Source organism: Thalassophryne amazonica, chromosome 7 (genome assembly GCF_902500255.1).
Source record: "Thalassophryne amazonica chromosome 7, fThaAma1.1, whole genome shotgun sequence".
Lineage (NCBI taxonomy): Eukaryota > Metazoa > Chordata > Actinopteri > Batrachoidiformes > Batrachoididae > Thalassophryne > Thalassophryne amazonica.
The window spans coordinates 41,058,960-41,084,524 of record NC_047109.1 but is presented as its reverse complement, the minus strand read 5'-3'; the positions used below and the strand labels follow the sequence as shown (position 1 = coordinate 41,084,524).

The 25,565-nt window shown below is 39.6% G+C and overlaps 1 protein-coding gene across 1 annotated transcript; it reads left to right on the top strand.

The window, feature by feature from the left end:
- Window positions 1–491: 491 nt before the first annotated feature.
- On the top strand, window positions 492–25,471 carry LOC117513831 (endoribonuclease ZC3H12A). Its single transcript, XM_034174061.1, is given in 8 exon segments — window positions 492–590; window positions 3,448–3,840; window positions 10,532–10,545; window positions 10,548–10,670; window positions 18,722–18,829; window positions 18,832–18,955; window positions 21,303–21,409; window positions 22,221–25,471. Coding segments are annotated over 7 exon segments (1,872 nt in total). The 5' UTR covers window positions 492–590; window positions 3,448–3,466; the 3' UTR covers window positions 23,243–25,471.
- Window positions 25,472–25,565: the final 94 nt, after the last annotated feature.

Sequence of the window (25,565 nt, the reverse complement as noted above, 5' to 3'; positions counted from 1 at the left end):
CCATAACATTCAGTCATAGATAGTCCAAACTATACTTTTCTAGAATCTTTGTGATCAGACACTAATGTGGTATAGCTTTGAATATGATTGGAACATTTTTAAATTTTGACCCCTGTGTAATTCTTCAAGTGACCCCTACCTGGCCGCCTATTGAAAATTCATGTGGCTACTCTTTTTTTTTTTTTTTTTTTCCAAAGAGTAATATCTATCTGTACAGAATTTGATGCTTGTATCTCCATGTGAAGGATTGTTTCAGTTATCTGCTCCACTACTTATTCCATCCAGGTAACAGTAATCTACCATATCCTAAATATTTTTAATGTATTTATTATTTTTATTATTACTACTACTACTACTGCTACTACTACTATATTATTATTATGAAGTGGTGTTTCAGCAGTGTGATAGAGTGAAACCTCTTATCTGATTTGAGCTGTATGCAAATAGTTGGTGACTCCTTTGAGGAGGAGCAGACAGAGGGAGGTGCTCTATGTCAAAGCCGTGTCCAAACTTACTGTACTTGTTCACACTGACAGGAGCTGTGACTCCTGCTGACAAATGGAAAACCAAGAGGAGAGACACTGAAAAAGGTAAGTTCTCTGTTCCCCTCTGTGGTGACTGTTGTCGAAAAGAAACCTGTGAACTGAAGGGAAAACTGGCTGAATCATGTTCACACTGCGTCTTATGAAGTCTTTATCAGTCACTGTGTTTGAGGCTGAGGATCCGTATTTATATGAGGCGCAAAGGCCACTTCACTATATAGAAAACTATGCAGTATATACTGTCACACTGCAGCCAGTACATTCTGAGTGCCGGTCCCAAGCCCGGATAAATGAGGAGGGTTGCGTCAGGAAGGGCATCCGGTGTAAAACAAGCCAACCGAACTATGCAGACTCAGAATCGAATTCCCATACCGGATTGGTCGCGGCCCGGGTTAACAACGTCCGCCACCGGTGCTATTGCTCAACAGGGTGCCGGTGGAAATTGGGCTACTGCTGGGCGAAGATGACGAAGAGGAGGAAAGTGTTGCCACGATCAGCGGGAGAAGAAGAAAACTAGGGTGGAAATGAGAGTGGGGACTTTGAATGTTTGGTAGTATGACTGGTAAAGGGACGAGAGCTGGCTGATATATGGAGAGGAGAAAGGTAGACATATTGTGTGTGCAAGAGACCAAGTGGAAGGAAGTAAGAGCAGGAGCATCCGGCGGGGGGTACAAGTTGTTGTACCATGGTGAGGACAGGAAGAGAAATGGTGTTTGGGGTCATTTTAAAGAAGAGTATGGTAAAAGTGTGTTGGAGGTTAAGCGAGTGTCTGGACAGGGTGATGAGTGTGAAGTTGGAATTGAAGGGGTGATGATGAATATCATCAGTTGCATATGCCCACAGGTTGGTTGTGAGATGAAGGAGAAGAAGATTTCTGGAGTATGTTAGATGAGGTGGTGGAGAGTGTGCCCAAGCATGAAAGAGTGGTGATAGGAGTAGACTTCAATGGGCATGTTGGTGAAGGGAACAGAGGTGATGAGGAAGTAATGGGTAGATATGGTATCAAGGATAGGAATGGGGAAGGACAAATGGTAGTTGATTTTGCAAAGGATGGAAATGGCTGTGGTGAATACCTACTTTAAGAAAAGGGAGGAGCACAGGGTAACATATAAGAGTGGAGGAAGGTGCACACAGGTGGACTACATTCTTTATAGGAGATACAAGCTAAAATAAATCACAGACTGTAAGGTGGTAGCAGGAGAGAGTGTCACTAGACAGCACAGGATGGTTGTTTGTAGGATGACTTTAGAGGTAAAGAAGAAGAAGAGAGTGAGAGCTCAACAAAGGATCAGATAATGGAAGCTGAAGGAGGAAGACTGTTGTGTGAAATTTAGCGAGCAGGTGAGAGAAGCCACTGGTTGGAGGGGAAGAAATTTTGGACAACTGGAAAAGTACTGCAGATGTGGTGAGGGAGACAGCTAGGACAGTACTGGGTATGACATCTGGACAGTGGAAGGAAGACAAGGAGACTTGGTGGGTGGAATGAAGAGGTCCAGGAAAGCATAAGGAGAAAGAGGTTGGCAAAAAAGTTTTGGGATAGTCGGAGAGATGAAGAAAGTAGACAGGAGTACAAAGAGATGCAGCGTAAGGTGAAAAGAGAAGTGGCAAAAGCAAAGGAAAAGGCATATTGCGAGCTGTACAAGAAGTTGAATAGTAAGGAAGGAGAAAAGGACTTGTACCGACTGGCCAGACAAAGGGACAGAGCTGGAAAGGATGTGCAGCAGGTTAGGGTGGTAAAAGATGCACATGGTAATGTGCTGACAAGTGAGGAGTGTGTGCTGAGAAGGTGGAGGGAATATTTTGCAGAGTTGATGAATAAGAAAATGAGCGAGAGAAAAGGCTGGATGATGTGGTGAGAGTAAATCAGGAAGTACAAGAGATTAGCAAGGAAGAAGTGAGGGCTGCTATGAAGAGGATGAAGAGTGGAAAGGCAGTCGGTCCAGATGACATTCCAGTGGAGGCATGGAAATGTCTAGGAGAGATGGCAGTAGAGTTTCTAACCAGACTGTTTAATAAAATCTTGGAAAGTGAGAGCATGCCTGTATCTCACCTCACGCTCTATGATTGCTGGACAGGCTCCAGCCCCCTGTGACCCTTAACACACACAAGGCCAAGGACTGGTCAAATGACCAATCTACCTCTAGGCCCATAGGAGAGTCAAAGACCCCAAGATCCCCTGTGGAGAGCTACTTCTGTTATGTAAACAAGGAAGTCTCAGAACCCTCAGGGGAGGGGCTGACTTGGCTAGCCACATTGTTGTGTTTGCATATTTGCTGTCTGTGTGCCTGACTTTGGATGGTGTTTTATGTACTAATTGCTCAATTAGTATTATTATGGTTTTAATTATTACTCTGATTTTAACTTTAATGTGTGCTTTTATGTACTATTTGTACAAACCTTTGTCACACAATAAAATGTTATGTGATGTTATGTCATGTTATGTTATAGGACAGGATCAATCAAAAATGGGTGGTAGTGGAAGTAACGAGCAACTGAGGCTGAAAACACAGGAATTTGAATGGCTCGGACTATTTTTCTTGTTTGATCACAGACATTTTTTTTTCAGGAGGTTACAGCCCCTGGAAGCCTCACCTTAGAACCACCGCTGCATGGGAGACAGAATTGTGCATCTGTTGAGTAATCTCAATATATTCACTTTAAACTAATTAAACACTGGGTGGAAAAAGCAAATATTTGTATTTGAGAACGCTGTAACCAGTCAAAGCAACATAATGATGATTATGTGTTGATTGAGTGATTAATCAGTTCAGCTCTACACATAACATCCAACATGGCACAGGAGGCAAGAGGATTGGATATGACAGGTGTTAAAATGAAGTGGATGTGTTTTGAATCTGTGTCATTTCCTTTTAATCAGACAGTGGATTTTTCATGCTACATAAAGGATCCACAGACGTTTCAGTATGGATCAAGTAGCTTCTAGCCAGAAGTCGACTTTGCTTCCGCTGGAAGCCGAGAGTGAAGCACTGCAGCTCAGAGTGGACTTCTTCAGGAAACTGGGATACCTTTCAGACGAGGTGACAACGGCTCTGACGAAGCTCGGCTTGAACACGGACACAAACTCAGTGCTCGCAGAGCTGCTGAGGAGCAGAAACGTGGCTGTGCCCAATGCAGCAAACGGTGACAGCGATGACAGGAGCACAGGCCAGAAGGACCGTCTGCTGCCCCCCAGCTGGGCCCCGGGGCCCTGCAGAACTACAGTGCCCCCGGTGGACAGGAAACAATCAGAAACAGACTTGAGGCCTGTTGTTATTGATGGCAGCAATGTTGCCATGAGGTAAGAACTAAAAAGCATTCTATTGTAATTATAAGTTGTAATTATCTATTTATTTTTAAACATTGTTGTCGCTACAAAATATGTCCATGTTCAGCAGTGGGAGGAACTCGTGTCAGCTTTGAATTCTTCTGTTTTTCTTCATTCTACAATCACACAGCTGTACCCGAGATGTGAACAGCCTGGAGCCCACAATTTTTCATATATCATTATGAATTTTTTTACTAAAGCTTCATATCCTGATAAGCAAGAAGTGATTCAATTAAAGATCATAGGTCTAAGAGCAAGTCAGGAAAAAAATCTTGGAAAACTGGAAAAATTCCAATCTTTAACATTGAATGAATTTTCCAAAAAATCATAACTGTGTCAAAAAAGATCAAATTTATTTCATATCTGAGGGTGTTATGTACGATGGTATCCTTTTTGACTGACAATCATTATCTGGATCTGATCTGGATTACAGATTTTGTGGCCATTTAAATTTAACATTGAAAACCCATTTAATGTATATTTTTTACATTATATCTTAATCAAACATGCCCCAATCACTCTCATATTTGACAGTGGGGTGCAGACTGGCACTCACTATCACCTGACAAAATTTGATCCAGATCTGATCAGGATTGTGGATTTTGTTGACATTGGAATTTAATATTGAAAAGCCCATTTGATGTACATTTTGTATTATGTCTCAATCAGAAGTGCCTTAATCACTCTCATTCATGACAGTAAGGGTCATGCACTCTCAATGAATAGACTAAGTTTGATTCTGCATCTGATCTGTATTGCAGATTTAGCAGATATTTCGATTTTAATAGTGAAAACCCCTTTTGTCTATAATTGTATGGTTTAGCTTATGAAAAAGCCACTTGCAACAGGACTTTGACCATGAAAATATTTCCAAGGTAAAAATTTGTAGAACTGATAACTAGTGTTGGTGGAGGTTTGCGCTCTATGATCATAGTGCTCTGGGGGTTTTTTTTATTTTTTTTATTTTTTTTGCTTGTTTATTGTGGAGAATCTTCTCCACACACCAGCTGATCCACAGTCATAAGCATTTAAACAAACACTTATTTCTTCAATCTCTAACTTTTCCTCTAAGTCAAAATGTTTGACAAAGCCTGACTCTTACTCGGTGTTAAAATTAAGTGTCTGTATTTCCTTCTTTGCTTTTCAGAGTAGCCTCAGAGGGTATACACAGTGTGCTGCAGTTAAACAGCAAAAAGACAAACATATTCATGTCAGAGTACTACTGCATATCAGTGCTGTGTGAAAAACAGACCAAAAACTGAACCCTGTTCCAAGCACACTAAAAGGTACATGTGTGAAAAACAGTTTATTTTTATTGACAAACAAATATTATAAAGTGAAATACAGTCTAAAATTAACATCTACACAGTACTGCATTCTCTGGAGTATAAGTTCCACCTTCAAAAAAATTGGCATTTAGTCTTAGATGAGATATGGTGTTGACCCTCAAAACGTGAATCTGCTGAAAATCGTGAAGTAATCCGCAAACCATTCATGAAAATTTACACAAACCGTGAATATCCCCAAACCGTTAGTAATTTTGCTGCAAACAGTGAATAAAATATCCCAAAAAAGTGAACGCAAGTTTCGCAAAACATAAGTCGCGAAACGTGAAAATCATTCATATCGATTTTCTTTCAGTTTAAGTAGTTTCCAGATTTCAGTTTATGGATCAATTACTTCAGGAAAATCTTGAATTGCAAAACCTACTCTGAAAAAAAATTTTTTTTTTTTTTTTTTTTTTGTCTCACTATGGGAGGGCGGGTAGGCCAGCCCTGAGCGGGCTCTCACTACAGGTGTCAAGCACACGACCCTACTGGGCGTGTCCCCCTCTGAGACGTGGCAGGTGGGAAGTTTGACTGGAGCGGTACACCTGTCAAACGGTAACACGGTGTGCTAAGGGCGAGCTCACGGAGGACAGAAACCTCCCATTGAGCAGAAGGGCAAAAGCTCACTTGATCTTGATTTTCAGTATGAATTCAGACAGTGTATGTGGGGCCTCACAATCCTTCTGACTTTATGGTTTTAAAAGCAGGAGGTGTCAGAAAAGTTACCACAGGGATAACTGGCTTGTGGTGGCTAACTGTCATATTAGGTTTATGGGGTAATCAAGTGCTCTGTGATTATATTTCATTGGGTGGTATTACATACTTGTCTAGCCTGGTTTAGAAGGTGCTGACTGATGGTGCAGTGACAGCTTCATGAGTGAGCCATGATATGACCCGATTACTGAAGAAAAAATACTTGAAGTTTCTCAATACTTTGGCAGTAATTACAGCCTCAAGTCTTCTTGAATATGATGCCACAAGCTCAGCGCACCTATCTTTGGGCAGTTTTGCCCATTCCTCTTTGCAGCATCTCTCAAGCACCATCAGGTTGGATGGGGAGTGTCGGTGCACAGATATTTTCAGATCTCTCCAGAGATTTTAAAAACAGATTCTGGTCTGGGCTCGGGCTGGGCCCCCTGGGACATTCCCAGAGTTGTCCTGAAGCCACTTCTTTGATATCTTGGCTGGGTGCTTAGGGTCATTGTCCTGCTGAAAGATGACCGTCGCCCCAGTCCTGAGGGTCAAGAGTACTCTGGAGTAGATTTACATCCAGGATGTCTCTGTACATTGCTGCATTAATCTTATACCCCTCAATCCTGTCTAGTCTCCCAGTTCCTGCTGCTGAAAAAAACATCCCCACAGCATGATGCTGCCACCACCATGTTTCACTGTAGAGATGCTACCTGGTTTCTTCCAAACATGATGGCTGGTACTCATGCCAAAGAGTTCAAGCTTTGTCTCATCAGACCAGAGAATTTGTTTCTCATGGCTTGAGACACTTTCAGGTGCCTTTTGGCAAACTCCAGGTGAGCTGCCATGTGCTTTTATTAAGGAGTGGCTTCTGCTTGTCCACTCTACGATACAAGCCTGATTGGTGGATTGCTGCAGAGAATGGGTGTCCTTCTGGAAGTTTCTCCTCTCTTCAGAGAGGAATGCTGGAGCTCTAACAGAGGGACAATTGGGTTCTTGGTCACCTCCCTGAGTAAGGCCCTTCTCCACACCGATCGCTCAGTTCAGATTGGGCGGCCAACTCTAGGAAGAGTCCTGGTGGAGCTGAATTTCTTCCATTTACAGATGATGGAAGGCCACTGTGCTCATTGGGACCCTTAAAAGCAACAGAAATGTTCTGTACCCTTCCCAGATTGTGCCTCGAGACATCCTGTCTCGGAGGCCTACAGACAATTCCTTTGACTTCATGCTTGGTTTGTGCTCTGACATGAACTGTCAACTGTGTGACCTTACATGTAGACAGGTTTGTGTCTGTCCAAATCATGTCCAATCAACTGAATTTGCCCCAGGTGGACTCCAATTAAACTATAGAAACATCTGAAGGATGATCACTGGAATCAGGATGCACCTGAGCTCAATTTTTAGCTTCATGGCAAAGGCGTGAATAATTCTATAGTGATTTTTTTTTTAATCTGCAAAAATCTCAAAAAAAGCTTTTTTTTCACATTGTCATTATGGGGTATTGTGTGTAAAGTTTGAGGAAAAAATAATTTCATCCATTTTGGAGTAAGGCTGTAACATAACAAAATGAATTGTGTTAACAAGTGAATTGCTCTGAATATCTTCCGGATGCACTGTATAAGCATGCAGTTATGTTTTTAATCTCAATCCAAAAATGAAAGCAAACATAGCTGGGTCTTGTTTGAGGGCCCTTCAATTTAAAATGCATTGCTTTCAGCTGTAATCCCCAAAGTTGTGATGTGAAACAGGACATGCTACATTTCAATCGACCATTACTCTTTGCTCTTTTGTTGAACTCTGATCCTGAGTCATATATTTTTCCCCAATAGTTATGTATTTGAGTATTCAAAGGGCGTTCACCACCATGCCTGTGCATGTTTTCGTAAAGGACACGGTTTCAGTATGCAAATATGAGGCACACAGCCACCAGGTCTCAACATTTACGTATGCTGAATGCAATACAGGAAGTACAAGTAAGAAACAGCCTGAGGGAAGGTACACTCAGAGAAAACAATCAAAGACACTTGCCGTGTTCTTCATTACAGTTCCCCTGCAGCTAATTATAGGTTTTTGTGCCACGATGCTTAAATGATCACTGAGCCTGTCTGATTGCTAGCAGGATGTTTGCAAAAGTTCTTAGGAGATTTTGGGTGGGGTGTGGGTCACATGGGTTTTTGGGCAAAATGTTCCACCAGACCAAAGCAGCACAGTACAACAGACGTGTTACTGGTCATGTAGAACCAACGCACTTCTGGTTTTCAGGCACAGCACCCACATTTATATTGAGTATAATTTCATTGATCTATGCACCCAAGGATGTGTTAGTCTAAAAATGATGTGTTGTCAGGCACAGTGCAGGTCGATTGCTATGGTATGGCAGGAGACATCTGGTGCACTGTTGCACCAAAAACCCGATCTACAGTTGAACGTAGAGTTTTCATGTCTCACATAAGCAGGTTCACAATGGCACATATGATGTTTATATTCAGAATGAATCTGAATGAAAAAACAACCAAGTAAACGCCAATGGAAAAAAAAAAAATAAAAAAAATTTCATCTTGGTGTCTCACTGCTTCACCTCAGGACGATTTGGTGGCTGCTGTCCACTTGCTCCGATTGATAGATATAACTCACAAGAAAACCTCTCACTTCAACCCACTTTCTAAAGATCAGTGTACTTACTGTGCTAGGTTCTGTGCATACTCTAACTCTTAAAGGGGATGACAGGCCAGCTGTCTTATTTCTTATCTTCATGTTATGCCCAAATAACACCCATGACTGAAAGAGTTAAAGAATAAATATAATCCCTCTGTACCATGCCCTTACACTCAAGTTATGTGGCCTCAAAATAGCAAGAAGCAGTTGAATACACTCCAAAGGCATGGTGCTGTGCTCTATTGAGCACATGTCATGGATCATCAAGATATATATGAATATGTGAATTAGGTTCCTATGGATTGACTCAACATGACTCTCTGGATCTAATTAAAGACCTGGGAGCAAGCGGTCCTTATATCACATTTTTGAAGAAAATGGACTGACACCAGTATTGTAATTCATAGAAAAAAGACAAAATCCATGCATGGCAAAGGCCCTATGAGTTGTACCATGATAACAGGAGTTGCCCAGATACTGCATTAATTTTCCATTTAAATGAGTGATTGGGACTTTAATCGGTAATATTAACTGAGTATTTTGTCATCAAATTATCATTTTCAATTAATCATGAAAGGCAAGGAGACATGGCAAAACTGACTGTTTGGCAATCAAAATGAGCAATAAAGGGCTGTGTGTGGTAAAGCACCAGGTCAATTAATTCAGTTCATCCAATTTATTTATATAGCACCAAATCACAACAATGCTGCCTCAAGGCTTCACACGGCTATGGTCTAACCTTACCATCCTCTGTGAGCAAGCATATAGGTGACAGTGGTAAGGAAAAAACTCCCTCTGGCATTTTTAGGAAGAAACCTCAAGCAGACCAGCCTCAGAGGGATGATCCACTATTTGGGGTATCTAACAGTACAAGTTTTAACAAAAGGTGAGGAATAAAACAGGAGTTAGTTATTAAGTACAAATGGTCCATCTTGGTGCAGATTCTCAAGTTTCAGCTCTTGAATACTTCTGATAGTAGATGTCAAATGCCAGTGCCAGGTTAGTCTAGTCCACTGGAAGCAGCAACAGCAACTTGGACAGAGAGAAAAAGAGCAGAATCAGTCAGCCAGAGGTAACAGCACTAAGGCATTAGGTCAACGGCAGTAAATCAGTATGGAAGCAGAAATATTACTTAAAATGGTTGCTGGCAGCTAGCCCTGTGCTTCATTAACAGGACCCAGAAGTTAGATATCGTGAGGTTGAGACCTGTTCTATTGCTCATAATGTGATTGAAGAGGGCAGGAAACATAATTCCATACTACACGGCATTTTCACACACACACACACACACACACACACACACACACACACACACAACACACACACACACACACACACACACACACACACACACACACACACACACATACACACACAAATACCCTAGTCCAGGTATATAGCTACAAAAAGTGTTGAAATTCAAAATCAATTTTCTTTTCTTTGCAATAAAAAGAATGTTTTTTTTCCACAAAAAAGGTATGCATAATCCCTGGAACCGGCACCATAGTATGCCCCCTCTGAAAAAGTATCTGCAGTCATGTTTTGCAAACAATGACCATTGTCAAAGTTAAACTGTTACTTTGTGAATTAAGTACTTCCTGCACCCAGTATTGAAACACTGGACTGAAACAATTTAGAACTTCATTTATTTGTGTGCAGTCTATATTGGAACTTTTAAATTTTGCTGAAGAATCTTAGCGAGTGGTTGGAGGTACATTGGGATGGGGTAAGTCTGGTCTGCTCAAAGTTTCTTCCTATAATCAAAAAAGACTGAGGGAGTTTTCTTTACCACTGTCACCACAGTGTTAGCTTTAGCACCATGTGCTTGTAACACTGTAGTATAGTATTAACCCTCACCTAAGAGGTCACTGAACTCAAGAGGGACAGTAATCAGAAACAGTGTTTGGTTTTGGCAAAGGTGTGTGTTCTCTGAGTGCCCTAGTTTGCATTCATGCTCCCTCTCTTGTTTTGTTTTGTTTGTTTTTTTACAGCCACGGCAACAAGGAAGTTTCTCTTGCAGAGGCATCCAATTAGCAGTGAACTATTTCCTGGACAGGAGTCATACCAACATCACTGTGTTTGTTCCGTCTTGGCGCAAGGAACAGCCAAGACCTGATGCCCCCCTAACAGGTGAGGAATGTATGACTAAACACTTCAGGAAATGAGATTATTATTACGAAAACAGCTAAAGAGGAAAAGCAGGAAATGGCTGGATGGGTTACCTTTAAAGAAGACACATTGTTCAGTTAAATTTGCTTTGGCTTTTGTGTTAAACAGCCTCAAATTTCAAATATTCTGTATGCATGTATGTCGAAACTACACTGTGAAAAGTATTTGGATATAAAGTGGCTTGTTTTATACTGATGTAATGTGCGTCACCAAAACTCATATCTGGAGTCCTGCTACTGTGTGAGTCATGATCACTGAGCCAGACTGTAAGCAAACTAGAGTCTGATTTACCATCACCTGATGATTGATCATCACCTAATAAAATTAAACTACATGGCTCATTCAGAGATTGGAAGACCCGATTCATGCAACTAAACTCTATGATTCAAAGATTCCATAGTATGTGAATGAATGATTGAATAAATTAATTTATTTATTTGGCACACACAGACTAAACGCCCACCCCTTTAACCATAAAAGTAAAAATGCATACATATGTATATATAAATATACCCATGATAATAAGTACAAAGTGTAAATTAATCACTGAACTAAAATTTCAAAATACAACATGCAAACAAGACAAAATGCACAAACCCAAAAACAAAACAAAATCAATACACCTAATTCATCTTGCTAAATGTGCATTTTATCAGAATAGAGCAGAAACACAATTACTGTTTCAAGGTGGCACAGCACCTGAAGGTGTGTCTTGGTGTGATGAAACCATGACGCGGCAGTTCGTGCATCTTCAGAAGTTCTGTGATGCACCCGGGGCCATGTTTCCCATATTACAACTGACGCACATAACATTATGTTACAAGCTGACAAATGCATAAAAGGGTGCACAGGCATGCATGTGCATACATACGAACACACACACACACACACCCCACACACACACACACAGAGAGAGAGCGAGACTCTACTTGCACACAAGTAAAAACTTGAGTAGCTGGAAAGAAAAGAAGGAAACAACATGACACAACTGGCCTGAGGCTAAGGTCCACAAGATGTCCATGAAGAATTTGTGTGAAGTGGAGATGCATGTTGCTGTTCTGTTGCTGAAATCAGTTCATTAAATGAAAGCTACACACCTTTAAAGGGACCCCGTCCTCCAAGATGTACATATGAAAGTGTCCAGAGAGAGGACAAAATAGAAAAACAAACTTGCACCAGAAATGTTATTGCAAGTGTGTGATATATGATTAATTCCTATGATTTGATTAATGTCTGCACATACGATAAATATTTAAATAATTTGGTTTGCAGCCACTGGAATAGGCGATGTCCTGGCTCATATTGCACGTTCTCAATGAAAAATCTATCTGATACTCAATAAATGTATTTCCATCTGGTTATTATCCACATAGTAAGTTCTTTCATCCTCACTAAGGGCTGACAGCAGATCGAATAACACAACACATAAACATAACATAACACATAAACATGCAATAATAACATTTGTCACAATATCTCAATTTTCTGTCCGCACTGGCAATTTGTCTTTTGCATTTATTTGGCAAATATATAAGAAATTTATTATCTATTTATTTGGCAAAAAAACAGATTTTTGTTGTTGTTTCGCTTACAATGATCATAATTTGTCATCACATTAATGTGACACTGAGCAAATGACTGGAGGTGATATGTGCAGGCAGAGGTATGTGCATTGTGAAGCAGATTATGTTAGGAAAGCCAGAATGCAATGTTCTTTGTTCATCACTGGTTTTTGGTAGTCCAAGGCGCAAACACTTTCTTGTGATGGATGATGTCAGTATCTCTGCACCCAACCACACCTCATTTTTAGTGTAACAGGTCCACATGGGCACAAATGATCTGGAGAACGCAAGCAGTGGATGCAAAAATGAGTTGCACCGGGTGGAAGCTAGCAGTGACATTTCCATTGTGCTGCATTATTCCAGGTGCAAGGTATGACCCTTATTGTTTTTTTTTTGTTTGTTTTTTTTTCTAGAATTTCTGCCCATACTAGGACTGTTGTCCGAGTAAATCAAGACTATTGCTCAATGTCCATACTAAGATGTATGACAGACCAACTATTCATCTGGCATGTCCAGTTGCACATATGCAGTGGGTCCAATACACACTGGAAAAAGAAAGCCTGAGAAAAGTGCTTCAGTTGGTAATACACAAATGAATGACGTTAGACAAATAAACGTAACAAACGTGTAAATATTACATTAATTTGGATCACTTCCATACATGGTGGGTTGCCAGTTAAACCACAGTTTTGTTTGGTTGTATTAAATAATTCCCTTTTTCGAGTACACTATCCTTACTGTACTTCCATTTAATGGCCACATACACATTGCTGTTGTTCCAGATTTTGAATGACTGAGCTGAGTTTGAGTTGGTTTTCAACTGCAAATGCAATCAACTCTGAATCAAATCAAAACATTTGCATAGACAGACACTGTACAAACTAGCAATCGTACCAAGTACATGTTGAGACCTGTAATATTTGCTTAATGGTGTACCACCACTGGGTTTTTTTTAAGATATACATCATAAAAAGAATTTCTTTGGCACCACTGTAACTTTATTCTTTAGCCTTTAAATAGGGGATTAATAATATGACATTGCCAACATGATCAAATTTGTGCTGCCTGGAAACAATTAATAATTATTTCCCCCTGAATGGAAAAAAAACTTCAAATGAACAGACATCCATGCACTATATCCAATAGTGGCCACAACAACAGCATAGGTCACTCGGGGCCTTCCCCGTCTTGTGTGAGAGATGCTGGGAAGCACACGGTGACAGCCAGTCAGAGCAGAGAAAGGTAGTGTGACATCAGGTGGCCTGCTCGCTCAACACAAAATGAACAAAGATGGTGAAATGCTCCGAAACAGCTTATTTCTGTATAAATCCAATGTGTTTTTTAGTATTTTTCTAAACGTTAGCAAAAAATTAACACTTTTAAATCTGAAACCAGATAACGCTCTGAAGTGATTTCCGGATGTTAGTGTGCACACCTCTGGAATGCACGTCATGCAATGGCAGAGGTTATGAAGAAATACAAATGTTTTGCGTTTTGCATGTTTTTCATTTTGTATCCCCAGTTATACAGCTTCATGATGAAGTGGTATAGAGGAGGGTTTTATTAAAAGAAGATCTGAAAGTTCAGCTACAATTTACCAGAAGGTACGTCTGAGATGCAAGCCTAGATTTAATGTTTTGGTGAAAGAAATCCTCCTCTGTACACTTCATCATGAAGCTGTATAACTGGGGATACAAAATGCAAAACATGCAAGCCACAGAAGCCTGTAACTTGTCACTTCGTCTGGGCTGTCTGAGTGTCTTGGTGGCTTTCCTCAGTCTTTCTTGCACAGTCACTCAGTTTTTGAGAACGGTCTACTCCACACAGATTTACCACAGAGTGCCATACTATTTGTATTTCTTCAATACTGATGTAAATAAAGTTCAAGACATATTCTGTGACTTGGACATGTTCATGTATCCATCCCCTGACTTGTCTGAAGAAAAGCGGCAATTAAACTGATTATTTACAGGTATTATACCAAAGGGGCTGATTACTTATGCAACCCATCATCTTGGCTTTTATATTTTAATTAATTTATATCAAGTTGTAGTCTGAGTCTAAGGAAGATAATTTTAGCAGTTTTATATTGAGAAGCCTGATTTACTTTTTGTAGTTGAAATGCCATAAACAAATTGAAATGCGTGAAATACCAAGGGGCTGAATACTGCTGCAAGTCACTGTATTATCAGAAAAAGAAAAATTACATTTCATTTTTAAATTTTCACTACAGTGGAAACAAGAAACAAAACATTATACTGTGTGTTTGTTTGTTTGTTTGCTTGCTTCATTAAATGAGAGAGAGAGACAACTTGGCTCAAAACGCATCTTCTCAATGAGTAAGGTCATACATCAGCTGCTATAAAAAACACCTCGGTATTATCAAGAGGCTGCTTAAATTCCACAGGGAGCTGGGTTTGCAACTTTTTCTTGCACTTTTGACCTTCACATTCTGCTGTTGTTCAACATACAAACCAACTGCATACCAACTGCATTTTATCCACGTCTTGTCCCCCATCATAATTATTAAATTATGAATCCTTATGTTCCAAATAGCAGAAATGAATGACAGTGCCAAACCTATAGGCTCTACTTTACAGTATGCACATGACCTGAACTGATAACATCCAGTCATTGGCTAAACATCTGCACTTGCGGTGGTTGTATTTATTACATCCAGATCCAGATTTTGGCTCAAGTTTCACTTCATATAGGCTTTTAACAGCATTACTTCAAAACTACTGGACAGATTTTGACAAATTTTCAACACAAATACATATTAGTCCATGGAAGACTCCATTAAATTGTAGAGGTGATCCAGATCCGGATCCAGATTCTGGATCACATTTCACATTATATAGGCTTTGAAGGATTACGTCAAAACTGCTTAACAGATTCTCACCAAATTTGCACCAGAGATAGATATTAGGCCATGGAAGACTCCATTAAATTTTGGAGGTGATCCAGATCCAGATCCCGATTCTGGATCAAGTTTCAATGTGTATAGACTTTGAAGGATTACTTTAGCAGGATTACTTCAAAACTACTTCACGGATTTTGACGAAATTTCTAACACAGATACATATTAGGCCATGGAAGACTCCATTAAATTTTGGAGGTGATCCAGATCCAAATCCCGATTCTGGATCATGTTTCACTTTATATAGGCTTTGAAGGATTTCATCAAAACTACTGCACAGATTCTCACCAAATTTGCACCAGAGATAGATATTAGGCCATGGAAGACTCCATTAAATTTTGGAGGTGATCTAGATCTGAATCCATATTCTGGATCAAGATTTCTCTTTATATACACTTTGAAGTATTACATCAAAACTACTTCACTGATTCTCACCAAATTTGCACCACAGATTAGATTAGGGCATGGAAGACTCCACTGAATTTTGGAGGTGATCTGGATCCGGATTGGCAGATGTCAGAAATTTCTGGTTACGCTTGTTTGATATGTAAGGGTCAGTTGGAGGTGCTCAGTAGCCAACAGGTTAAACTAGTTCCCACTAGCTGATTCTTGATGTTAATCTGTCAATCATTGTGAATAGAAGCAATATGAGAAAGGTTTGGTTAACTGTAACGAATGAAAATGTTTCTTTTGTTGTATTCACAGAGATTGGCTTCAATGGCTTCCTTCTATCAAGAAAGGTATAAGAAATTGATAGGACCACCAGTTATAGCTCCCTTACAGCACAGCTCTATAAATTATTCTTTTAGCTGTGATTCATAATGGCAGAATATATGTAGGTGTAGTTGTGTCAGCAAAAAGTATTGAGCTCACACCACAGTCATGGGGCAATAGGGTGGAGATTGTGAAATAGACATTTGCACAATGTTCTGCAAGTTTGTAGTTCGCTATATAACCAGGATGCACATGTTAGTTAATGTAATGTGAACTTTCCGGACTGATTTGTATTTTACCAGTGACTGACTATTGAATCTGATTAATATCATAGTTTTATTACATCATCTCCAACAGATTAAACAACAACAAACAGCAGTGATACAATGAAGGGTTGACTGTCCTTTTGTAAGTGATGTATCATCACCACTTGCGGTTTAGTACCTGTGACTCCTGGGTGGGGCAATCTGCAGGTTTTATTTTCAAACCACAACAAGGAAGTAAAATATAAACCACTTGTCCCTCCTGGGAAAGCTCCATCAGGAAGTACAGCTGTTGTTTTTGTCATCCACACCTAGTTTGTTTGCAGAGGGCAGTTAACCCCTGATAATCATCTATAGCGAGTGCTGACAGATAGAGTGTTACAAATTTTTTCAATTGTTCTCTCTTTTTTTATGCATTCAACCCTAACAGGTACACTCACATATATGAACTGTTTGCATTATTCACAGCAGAGTAGTATGATAACAACAGTAAAGACCATTGTGTTTGCAAAGGTTATGTAAGGTTTTGTGTTTTGCTTTCTGTGACTGATTGCTGAATCTGGCACTGTGTGCTTTCAGTTTTTATCATTACTTCCTCGGTGGAGGTAATGTTTTCACACTGCAAAAACTCCCTCTCAAAATAAGACAAATAATCTAAAATCTAGCCAGATTGTCTTGTATTAAGCAAAAAAAAAAAAAAAAAAAAAATCTAACACTTGGTTAGAATTCTCAAAACTAGAAAAATGTCTAGTCACTGAATAATCAAAATGTGCCTTAAAACAAGACAGAATTATTGTTTTAAGATTAGCCTCTGTCTTAAAATAAGGAAAACAGTCTTGTTCCTTTGCTTGGATGATTTGAAATCCATTGCCTTTCCTTGTTACTGGTTAAATACAGCTTGATATTAGCTGGAAAAACTTAAGTAAAAGTGAGATACATTTTCCAAAAATAAGACATTTTTTCTTATGTACAAAACGTTTGACAAGACTATTTTTTCTAATTAGACAAAAATTAAGTCAGTTTTTTTAAACAAGTCCTTTTTAAAATTTCTTAGATATCAGTTTTTGCAGTGCACTGCTGTTTGTTTGACTGTTAGTAGGATTTCACAAACTCAACCAATTTTCTTGAAACTTGGTAATAGGGTGGGCCAAGGAAGAAAACATAGCTCTTGCAGTGGATCAAATTAAGGGGTGGATGTAGAAATTTATTTATTTATTACGTTATTTTATTCAACATTGGAAGATAGGGCATTGTGCGACAGGACAGATCTTATAATGAACATCAGACATATGTAGAGTGCTAATAACGACATTATCTCTTGAGAAATTCATGAAATTGCTGAAAAATGACCTATTTTGCAATGTTAAAGAAGGTAGATCCACCCCTTCATTCTAGCTGCTCCGAAAGTTAAAGACTTCTTCCTTGGCCTATGCCACCACCATTTCAGAAAATTTCAAGAAAATCTGTGTAGAGATTTTTGCAGAATCCTGTAAAAAGTTGTCTCTACAGACACATGTGTTGGCTTAGGCATGTGCTCTCAGAGCACTCTCTAGTTACTCTAGTTATTCTAGTCATGTCTGCCAAGGATGTAATAAAATCACTGATGTTTATTTATTTGTCTGTCTGTCTGTCTGTCTGTCTGTCTGGACTGTTAGCAGGATTACTTCAAAACTACTGCACAGATTTTGAGGAAATTTTCACACACATACATATTAGGCCAAGGAAGACTCCATTAAATTCTGGACGAGATCTGGATCCAGATCCGGATTCTGGATCAAGTTTCATTTTATACAGGCTTTGAAGAATTACTGTAAGGAGGATTACTTCAATTACTTTATTGGACGGATTTTGATGAAATTTTCAACACTGATATATTTACACCAAGGAGACGCTATTAAATTTTGGAGGTGATCTAGATCTGAATCTGGATCCTGGATCAAGATTTCACTTTATATACTTCATATTTGAAGTATTACATCAAAACTACTTCACTGATTCAATTTCAATTCATTTTCATTTATATAGCACCAAATCACAACAGAGTTGCCTCAAGATGCTTCACACAAGTGTCTTGTTTGGGTCATGCTACAGACATAAATTACAGAACAATTCGCAAAATGAATATACAGGATTCTCACCAAATTTGCACCATAGATAGATATTAGGGCATGGAAGGCTCCACTAAATTTTGAAGGTGATCTGGATCCGGATGCGGATTCTGGATCAAGATTTCCCTTTATATGGGCTTTGAAGGATTACTTCAAAAGTACTTCACAGATTCTCACCAAATTTGCAGCACAGATACATATTAGGGCAAGGAAGACTCCAGTGAATTTTGGAGGTGATCTGGGTCCAGATTGGCGGACGTCCAAAATCTCTGATTGCTCTTGTCTGTATATGTGACAGGAGTCAACCAGCATACTCAAGATGCAGTTTAGAGGCCTTAGATAGGTATAATTAAATACGTACAGTGTAAATCCAAGCACCACCTGCATGGCGCATTCTTTCCATACCTAACTGACCTGACTGATTCATGATTGCTTGTGTTTTCAGATCAACACATCCTAATGGAGCTTGAAAAACAGAAAATAGTTGTTTTCACTCCCTCACGGCGTGTTGGTGGAAAACGAGTGGTTTGCTATGATGACCGTTTTATCGTGAAGTGGCGTATGAGTCAGATGGTGTGATCGTATCTAATGACACCTATCGTGACCTCCAAGGAGAAAGACCAGAGTGGAAGAAATGCATTGAGGAAAGGCTCCTCATGTACTCCTTTGTCAATGACAAGTAAGCAATTATTCTGTTTTCATGGGAAACTATCTTGATGTACATTATTTATTGTGACGCATACTTCCAGATGACATGCTGAATTAGCATTTTACGAATAACCAGGAAAACCTAATTAATGTTGATATGGGATAGTCCCAAAGGACAATTGGCACATGCATTCCCATGATGCTTCAGTACTCCCATTTGTTTGCTATTTCCCACCAATTTTGAACTAGCACCTATGTCTAAGCCAAATTTAGGAACAGTAGCGAAATTAACTTGTATAACTGAACATTGACTAAATATTAACCAAACATGAAACAGCTTTATCTTCAGTAGCCACTCAGATTCACAGCTAATTCATCAACACTGAAGCTAGCATGTGTGCTAACAACTAATGTGGCCAACCAAAAATTATGACTGCTATTGATTCATTGACATGCTAGCCAAGCACTAACTAGCATGAGCAAAGAAAGTAACATTCACAAATATCTATTTTGTGTATGATACATACTCGTATACATGCGTATACATATACTCAACAAAAATATAAATGCAACACTTTTGGTTTTGCTCCCATTTTGTATGAGATGAACTCAAAGATCTAAAACTTTTTCCACATACACAATATCACCATTTCCCTCAAATATTGTTCACAAACCAGTCTAAATCTGTGATAGTGAGCACTTCTCCTTTGCTGAGATAATCCATCCCACCTCACAGGTGTGCCATATCAAGATGCTGATTAGACACCATGATTAGTGCACAGGTGTGCCTTAGACTGTCCACAATAAAAGGCCACTCTGAAACAATTGTGGCCTGTGGAATGTTGGTCCACTGCTCTTCAATGGCTGTGCGAAGTTGCTGGATATTGGCAGGAACTGGTACACACTGTCGTATACGCCGGTCCAGAGCATCCCAAACATGCTCAATGGGTGACATGTCCGGTGAGTATGCCGGCCATGCAAGAACTGGGACATTTTCAGCTTCCAAGAATTGTGTACAGATCCTTGCAACATGGGGCCGTGCATTATCCTGCTGCAACATGAGGTGATGTTCTTGGATGTATGGCACAACAATGGGCCTCAGGATCTCGTCACGGTATCTCTGTGCATTCAAAATGCCATCAATAAAATGCACCTGTGTTCTTCATCCATAACAGACGCCTGCCCATACCATAACCCCACCGCCACCATGGGCCACTCGATCCACAACATTGACATCAGAAAACCGCTCACCCACACGACGCCACACACGCTGTCTGCCATCTGCCCTGAACAGTGTGAACCGGGATTCATCCGTGAAGAGAACACCTCTCCAATGTCCCAAACACCAGCGAATGTGAGCATTTGCCCACTCAAGTCGGTTACGACGACGAACTGGAGTCAGGTCAACACCCCGATGAGGATGACAAGCATGCAGATGAGCTTCCCTCAGACGGTTTCTGACAGTTTGTGCAGAAATTCTTTGGTTATGCAAACCGACTGTTTCAGCAGCTGTCCGAGTGGCTGGTCTCAGACGATCTTGGAGGTGAACATGCTGGATGTGGAGGTCCTGGGCTGGTGTGGTTACACGTGGTCTGCGGTTGTGAGGCTGGTTGGATGTATTGCCAAATTCTCTGAAACGCCTTTGGAGACGGCTTATGGTAGAGAAATGAACATTCAATACACGAGCAACAGCTCTGGTTGACATTCCTGCTGTCAGCATGCCAATTGCACGCTCCCTCAAATCTTGCGACATCTGTGGCATTGTGACTGGTATCCCCCCCCCCCCCCCCCCCCCCAATAAAACAAAACTGCACCTTTCAGAGTGTCCTTTTATTGTGGGCAGTCTAAGGCACACCTGTGCAGTAATCATGATGTCTAATCAGCATCTTGATATGGCACACCTGTGAGGTGGGATGGATTATCTCAGCAAAGGAGAAGTGCTCACTATCACAGATTTAGACTGGTTTGTGAACAATATTTGAGGGAAATGGTGATATTGTGCATGTGGAAAAAGTTTTAGATCTTTGAGTTCATCTCATACGAAATGGGAGCAAAACCAAAAGTGTTGAGTTTATATTTTTGTTGAGTGTATGTGTCATTATGATAAAGGTGCTATGCATAATTTGCAAAAACAGTTTTCAGCTGGCAACGCATCAGGTTAAGGCTTAACAGTGCAATCTTATTATATGGAACATGTAAAGCTTTTTTGTGTCACTAACCTTTAATCTCATAATTCAAGATCATAGCATAGCAGCCATACAGTACACTCTCTTTGGTAATCGTTGACCTTTGGTAGTGATTGCATGCCTGAATTTGGTTTTAAGACTCCCAACTTTGCATGAGGAACTTCCCAATCATTTATTTCTTTGAATATCCAGGTTCATGCCTCCAGATGACCCCCTGGGTCGTCATGGCCCCAGTCTTGACAACTTTCTTCGTAAAAAGCCTCTCCCTATGGAGCAAAAGAGACAGCTCTGTCCATATGGTAAGATAATGTTTTGTTTCACATCCTGTTTTGTTATTATTATATCTATTCTAATCCAATAACATTTTTTCAGCGAATCTGATTGGTTAATCGTGTGAGATTTCAGACCATAAAATATCGCGTGGACGGTGGCAAAATATTTAAACCATTTCACATTTGATGTGTTACTCGGTGCTCTGATCACGTTGCCGGGCAGGTGTCAACAATGACACTGTCACCTGAGACTGACAGAAACTAGTGCAGCGATGATGATCCCAAAATGCGTGGATTTAATGGATTTACCTGAATTGATTGATGATTTACCATGAATTTAATTCAATGTAGTTGATGAGATGGAGAAAACTGTGGGTCTGCTCACAGAATTTCCAGTTTGGCATGGAGACGCTGTTGCAATGGTAAGCTTTGATAAGCCAACCACACCCTTTCACAACGATTCGCCGACTGAATTACTTAAAAAAAATAAACTGTGTTTGACTGTTTTTTTTTTTGGGGGGGGGGGGGTTGTTTTTTAATAACCAGGACCTGAGTACTAATTTTGTACCATTAACATCTAAATGTGAGTTGGCACAACAAATAAAGTTCCTTGTATCCTTGAAATGATGGAATTGGATTAGAATGGAATAACCCTGTTGTGTCTGATTATTTGCAGGCGTTCGTGTTGGATTACAGTCGCAAATATCCGTTTTACCAGTAAAACTCAATTTGTGACCATAAAATATAGCATGAACGTCTGCAAATCATCAGACACAACAGGGTATTTCCATAAATCTATAACTTGGCTTTTTATGGATGTCCATTTTGTTTTCCTCAGACAAAAAGTGTACTTATGGCATCAAATGTAAGTTCTACCATCCGGAGCGGACAAACCAGTCCTACCTGTCTTTGGCTGATGAATTAAGAGAAAAAGCACAGATTTCGACAACGAAAGATGACAGAAACTCCAAATTTTCAAAAAGACACCTTCAATCTAATCCAGAGCCTGCTCATAGTGCATTTTCCAATAATTTAGAGTTTGACAAAGCTGAGAAAAGTCATCTACATCCTGGTCAGGTTTATGAAAATACATTGTATGGGGATGAGCATAGAAACAGTCCAAATCTCATGACTTGTTCTGTAACAGGAGACCAGTCTCAGAAAGAATGGCCCCCGCTACTTTCAGTATCAAATCAGTATTACCCGAGCATGTCTTCAGAGCATCTAGATTCTGGCCTAGGCTCTTACGAGAGTCAGTACTCCATTCCCCATTACCTCGGCATCAACGACAGGCTTAGGTCTCAGCAACAAAATGCCTTAAGTGGAAGCAGAAATCCATCAGTGCATTTAGAGAACAGTATCACCAACCAGGATGGAAGGTGCTGTTCCCATGCAGTGCCTTCAGCACTTTGTGGAAACTCAAACCTGGATTATCAGCCCAAAACTGGCACCAGCCCTTCTCACAGCTTACCCCCTGGTGCTTCACATAAACACAGTCTCCCCAGCCATTTCCAGTATGGTGGAACCCCCCACCATCAACAGAAATACTGGTCAGATCCCTTTCAGGGACTGCCCCAAGCCAGGTCATCTCACCATCTCCACACATCTGTGCAGTCCTCATATCAGCACAACTCCTGCTGCTGCTGCCACAAGGACCAACAGTACTATTGCTGGGCCCCACAACATACACCTTCCACGAACTTTGACACACAAAGACTGGAGGTCCGCAAGAAACTGCAAGCCATCTTCAATCCCGATCTAGTGGATACAGTCATGAAAATGTTTCCACACCTGATGGATGCAGAGAAGCTGGTTGTAGAGATCATTAACCTGAAGTCTCAGAGGGGGGTTTTCTCATAGCCCAATGACTATTATTGTAACTGTGTCTGTTAAAAATTTATATGAATTCCTGTTCACATTACCTATAATCACAGCACTCACTAATAATCAGCGGTGGGCACAGCTAACCGAAAAGGTAGCTTCATTTGCTCACTGAAAGTTAACTTTGATAACACTAAACCGATAAACCGATAAAAAAATTTAGTGACCGTTACCGCTAGCCGCTATCTTTTAGTATTGATTCGGTTGCGGCCACATCTGTCGGGTACAGATAAACTTCTAAAATCTACACCTCATCCTTTGCGTTGAGGTTCCCCACCGAAGAAAACTCGTGTAAGTTTTGTCTTTATATAAAAACACACCAATAAGTGCCTTTTCACTTTTAAAAAAGTAAAGATTTGCATGTACATGTTGTCTTTAAAGCAGACACACTAACTGTTAATTTATGGGATACTAGATTGTTGCAGACACACAACAGACAGGAACTAACATGTATGATTTTAGGGTGTACAAACGTTTTTGACCATTAAACTTTACTCACTTTATCAGCAAAACAAATGTTAGCGGACTGAAAGTTAGCAGGACTAAATTTAGCAGAAGCTAATTGGTCTACTAATTGGTCAAAGTTAGCTGAAAAGCTAATCTGCGAACAAAAAAGCTTTGGTAATTAACAGTTAGTGGATTAGAGGAACTGTGCCCACCACTGCTAATGATGCAGAGAGCAGGCACTTAGAATTTATTGGGAGAAGATCCTTATTCCTCACCTACAGCATACTGTGTTTCTGTGCAGTGGAATTTTCTAGCTTCATTTGTACATTTGTCTGTTGGCATATGGCTATAAAATAGTAGTTGACTGTAAATACTCTAAGGCTGCCATTAACAACTACTTTTCTGTTGATTAATCTACACTGTAAACTTGAACAAATTCCTTGTTATCCTTGTTAACAAGGAATTTTTAATCAGCTGTATTTTTGAGTTGAATATTATGTTTGATTTTACAGTGTATCAACTATTTTACAGATTAGCTGATTAATCCAAACAGTTACTTTTCGTCAAAAACAATGTTTTCAATAGCTATTTTTGGCAGTCACCATTAAAAGGCTACTTTATCAAATGTTGGTAATTTTTTTTTTCAGTCTTCTAGTAGGAATACATATAAAGAGAGGAATTTTAGGAGAAAGTGCATTGATTAATGCGTTAATCCATTCAGAAAGGACACAAATAAATCTGAAGGAGGAACCAAAACATCAATGCACTTTAATTCAATAGTATTGACTGAGTGAATTTGAAACCCATTCAGTGGTTTGCATTTGAAGTCTTCATTGAAAAATTGTGGATAACAGCTGTCTGAAATACTTTTTTTTTTTTTTTTTTAAAGCTGCTCAAGAAGTCTGTCTTCTTGAGGTACAAACAAAGGTGGTCAAGAATTCTCAATCTGACTCTGCAAGTTCATATACTACAGGTTTTGGATCATTTATTATAGTTCATAATTACATTGTAAATGATTTTTTTAAAACTGCCCTGTCCCCTAAAAGCATTCTAATGTCTACTACTTTCTCTCTTTATATTTGAAATTAAAAAGGTCACTTCATAATAAAATAATACAACGCATTGACTAAAAATATTGTCAATGCATTTTCATTGCCAATGTACTTGATTGTATGGACAAATCATGTTGACTAATCATGACAGCCCGAAAATGCCCAATTGCTGTGAACATGTTTGTATTCAAATAAACATTTTATAATCACAGATTCAACTGATACAATGCAGATTAACAACAACTAAACTGTCAGCTATTTTGCCATTTTAAGTGAGTGATCTTAGATGAGGGACAAGGAAAGAACACTTTGCCAATTATGTCATTTCCAGAGAAAGGCATGTGACTGGCACATTTAGCCAAGTACATCAAATATCTATGTGAATATTTGGCCTTCCACAATCCCAAAAACAGAACCATGTCAATGACAAATGGAACCCAGTTCGAAATCCCAACCATAACTTGAATCTAACCAAAATCTTAAATGTAATTGGCTCTTGAATCTGTGTTTTATCACATTTTGCAGGAAGTGGGGGTTCAGGAAAAATTAATATTTTAAAAAGTGAAGTTCAATCCAGAATCTGACTTACATTATACAGTGGGGCCAAAAAGTATTTAGTCAGCCCCTGATTGTGTAAGTTCTGCTACTTAGAAACATGAGAGAGGTCTGTAATTTTCATCATAGGTACACATCAACTATGAGAGACAAAATGAGAAAAATAATCCAGGAAATCACACTGTAGGATTTTTAAAGAATTTATTTGTAAATTATGGTGGAAAATAAGTATTTGGTCACCCACAAAC